The sequence below is a fragment of the Corylus avellana genome, chromosome 11, assembly GCF_965113065.1.
Source record: "Corylus avellana chromosome 11, dhCorAvel1.hap1.2, whole genome shotgun sequence".
NCBI lineage: Eukaryota > Viridiplantae > Streptophyta > Magnoliopsida > Fagales > Betulaceae > Corylus > Corylus avellana.
Window position 1 is genome coordinate 4,629,902 of NC_142500.1, and position 3,797 is coordinate 4,633,698.

The 3,797-nt window shown below is 37.0% G+C and overlaps 1 protein-coding gene across 1 annotated transcript; it reads left to right on the forward strand.

Annotated features, from left to right (window-relative positions):
* The first annotated feature begins 932 nt into the window (after positions 1 to 932).
* On the forward strand, positions 933 to 3,797 carry LOC132166665 (protein NRT1/ PTR FAMILY 6.2-like). Its single transcript, XM_088511931.1, has 5 exons — positions 933 to 1,041; positions 1,566 to 1,783; positions 1,885 to 2,438; positions 2,775 to 3,115; positions 3,283 to 3,797. Exons 1-5 carry the CDS (start codon positions 933 to 935, stop codon positions 3,795 to 3,797), a joined length of 1,737 nt encoding a protein of 578 aa, XP_088368057.1.

The following is a 3,797-nucleotide window of genomic DNA, read 5'->3' on the forward strand; positions in this document are numbered from 1 at the left end:
ACATCAGCTTTTTTAGCAGAATGCAGTGTGGCTCTAGTTTTTCCAAGTGCATGAAGTTTAAGCTTTGGAGGAGAAACGATGGCGTTAGGGAATCTGATGAGTGTCAGTTTTTTGGAGAATGATAGGAGCTGCGAGATGGGGGTGGCCAGGCCACCCCAATTTTTATTTTATATATATATATAAATTTTTAATTTTTAATTTTTTTAAAAAAATTAATTATATGACACGTGGCGGCATTTGATTGGCACTGACGTGGTATTCCATTAAGTTTTGGACGAAATTTTAATGGATGTGTCATTTTGGTCTTTATGAAAACCACAGTACCTCCTGCATGTGATAAAAATAAAACCCTAAGAACAAAAAAAAAATAAAGTGTTGAAACCGTAAGGGCAAATGAGTATTTAACCCTAATAATAATAAAGAGCCAATGGGCCGTATTGAAAAGCATAGCGATCCCAATGCAAACGTAATGACTATCTTTAACAACTCCTCCCCGGTCAGTTCAGATTGAATACATATCAAAATGAATTGGATGGCTGACTGGAAAAACAACTATGGCAAAATTTTTATTTTTATTTTAATATAACTTATGAAAAGACAATACAAAATAAAATGCATAATTCCAAGAACCACTTACCTGATTTTCCTTGTGGAAATAAATTTCAGAGAAATGTCAGTTTCATATTTTAATAGAAAATGTTATTCATCAGAACTCCAAGGGATAGCATTGGCCACTTGCACGAACGTGATAATAATTAGATTCTCCCCACCACTTACATCAGAGAAAAAAAATGACATTCTCAGATTTTTGTTTTTTTTGATTAGTTTAAGGTTGTTCTTTGGATTTTTTTTTTAAAAAAATGTATATAAATTGGGTTGCATGAAGTTGGTTGTGGAACGTGTGAAAGAACTCTTTTTGTTGAAACTTTTTCATGGAGGAAAGCAAGAAGAGTTCCTCCATCTCAGATAGAGTTGACTACCAGGGTGGCCCTGCCGATAGGAACTCAACCGGTGGTTGGGTGCCTGCGGCTCTAATCGTAGGTGAATCCCTCAATTTTCTTTGTTCTTTGCACAAATTTGTTTATGTAATTTCCTATTTTTGGATGAATTAATGTTTATGTATTTTTCATACATTAATGAATATATATTTTATATATATATATATATATACACTCCAATTTGCAATTGATCGACCTCATGATGAGCATGTACAAATCGAGTAGGAGGGGAGGGGAGGGGGAGGCAATTAAGCCCGAGAAATTTGTATATATTTATGGTGATTCTTTCTATTTCTGAAGTATTTTGGGGGTTAATTTATACAAATGGGAGACTTAATTTGGTGGATTTAAATTTCAAATTCGAAAAAATAAGGAATATAATAGAATGCACTGATAATCCCTTTTTCCATTTCTGTCATACTGTATATATGAAAATTGAACGGAAATTATTTATTTTGATTTATTATATAATTAAACCATGAGCTAATTTATGTAAATTACAGTACACATGCTTAAGTTTGTGCAGTACTAATTAATTTGGTGAATCATTTAATTGTGTATATATAGGTATTGAAGTTAGCGAGAGACTGTCAACAATGGGAATTATTGTGAACCTTGTGACATATCTAGATGGCACAATGCATCAATCTAGTACAACATCCTCAAATATCACATCAAATGTAGGAGGAACATCATTTCTTCTGTGTTTGCTTGGAGGGATTCTCGCAGATTCTTTCCTAGGAAGATATTGGACAATAGCCATTTTCGCTATAATCCATGCCCTGGTATATTAATTGTCTTCAACTCAATCTCTTTCTAAACTGCGTCGTTTCATTTGATAACCATATATATATATACTAATATTTGACGATCGACGAGCTAGCAGGGGACATGCATGCTGGCTACATCAGCAGCTCTGCCAGAAATGCGCCCTCCTCAATGCAACCACCATAGCTATCCTAACAAATGTGAAGTGGCCAGCAGCCTGCAAATGGGGATTCTGTTTACTGCTCTCTACTCAATGGCGCTTGGAGTTGGGGGGATAAAGTCAAGCGTTTCGGGGTTTGGAACAGACCAGTTTGATCAAAACGACGAGAAAGAGATGTCTGAAATGGCGCATTTCTTCAACAGGTTTTACCTGATCATCAGCTTCGGAACCCTACTAGCCGTTACCGTGCTTGTTTATGTACAGGACCAAGTGGGAAGGAGTTGGGGATATGGGATTTGCTCTGCCTCCATGTTTCTTGCCATTTGTGCCTTCCTTGTTGGGACTAAGAGATATAGGTACAGGGAGTGTGTCGGAAGCCCTATCATTCAAATTCTCCAAGTTATTGTGGCTGCTATAAGGAAAAGGAAGGCAGAGTTTCCACCTGATCTTAGCTTCTTGTATGAGAAAGCTTCTGATCAGGAATCAACAATCTCTCATACAGATAGATATAGGTATGTCGTTAAATATTTCATGTGTTAGTAATAGATCAATTCTCAGGGTTTGAATGGGAAGTGAACAGTAAATGACAGAGACTAAGTTCAAATTCAACCATATTAAATTACAAATTTTTTTTGAAGAGGTTAATTAGCTTATAAACTTTAATTAGTGGTGATTTAACAAACAACTATGCCTATTCATTGAAATTTTGAAATATTGGGTTTAAATGGGAAGTGAATAGTGACTGCGTACCATATTAAATTACGAATGATTTTAAAAGATTAAATTGATAAAAATAAATAAATATAATCATTTCATTTATATTCTAATATTTTCATCATGACATACAGTTGTTTGGACAAGGGGGCGATCATAACGGGCATGGACCGTGGACCTGACGGGTTAACGATTTCCAATCCATGGGGGCTCTGTACAGTGACGAAGGTGGAAGAAGTAAAAATGTTGATCAAAATATTGCCAATAATGGCTTCAACGATAATCTTTTGGACAATACGTGCACAGCTGCTGAGCTTCTCAGTGCAACAATCTGCCACCATGGAGAGAACCATCGGAAATTTCCCAATCCCACCTGCTTCATTCAACGGCTTCTTCGTTGGATCCACCATTATCACTCTCATCATGTATGATCGCCTCATGCCTTTCTGGAGACAATCAACCAAGGGGGTTCAAGGTAAGGCGAAAAAAAAAAAAAAAAAACAGCTAATGAATTATATGGGCAAACTTTTTCAGTCATTTTGCATGCATGATGAGTTTAAGCACGAGGGTAGTTTTCTTTCGAACTGAATTGAAGGAAATTCATTCAACCTAATCTATTAATAGTAAATGATTTTTCTGCAGGTTTCACAAATTTGCAGAAAATAGGGATAGCCCTATTCTTGAGCATTCTAGGAATGGCAGCTGCATCATTTGCAGAAATGAAACGATTAGGAGTTGTTAAACACAACAGAGGAAACACCTCAACTCTGCCAATAACAGCTTTCTACTTGCTTCCGCAATTCGTCTTGGTCGGCATCGGAGACGGATTCATGTACACAGGGCAGCTTGATTTCTTCATAACAGAGTCACCAAAAGGGATGAAAGCAATCAGCACAGGCCTTTTCCTCACAACAAACGCCCTCGGCTTCTTTGGAAGCAGTATTTTGGTCACAATCGTGAAGAAACTCACAGGGGATAGACCTGGGCACGGGTGGCTGCTGTCTAGGATAAATGAAAACAGATTGGACTATTTCTATGCGTTGCTGGCTGTGATGGGGTCAATAGATTTGGCATTTTATATGGTTTTGGCAGCATGGTATAAGCCAAATCCTGTGGAGGATGTTCATCACAAGATAAATGGTAAAGGAAAAGTGTGA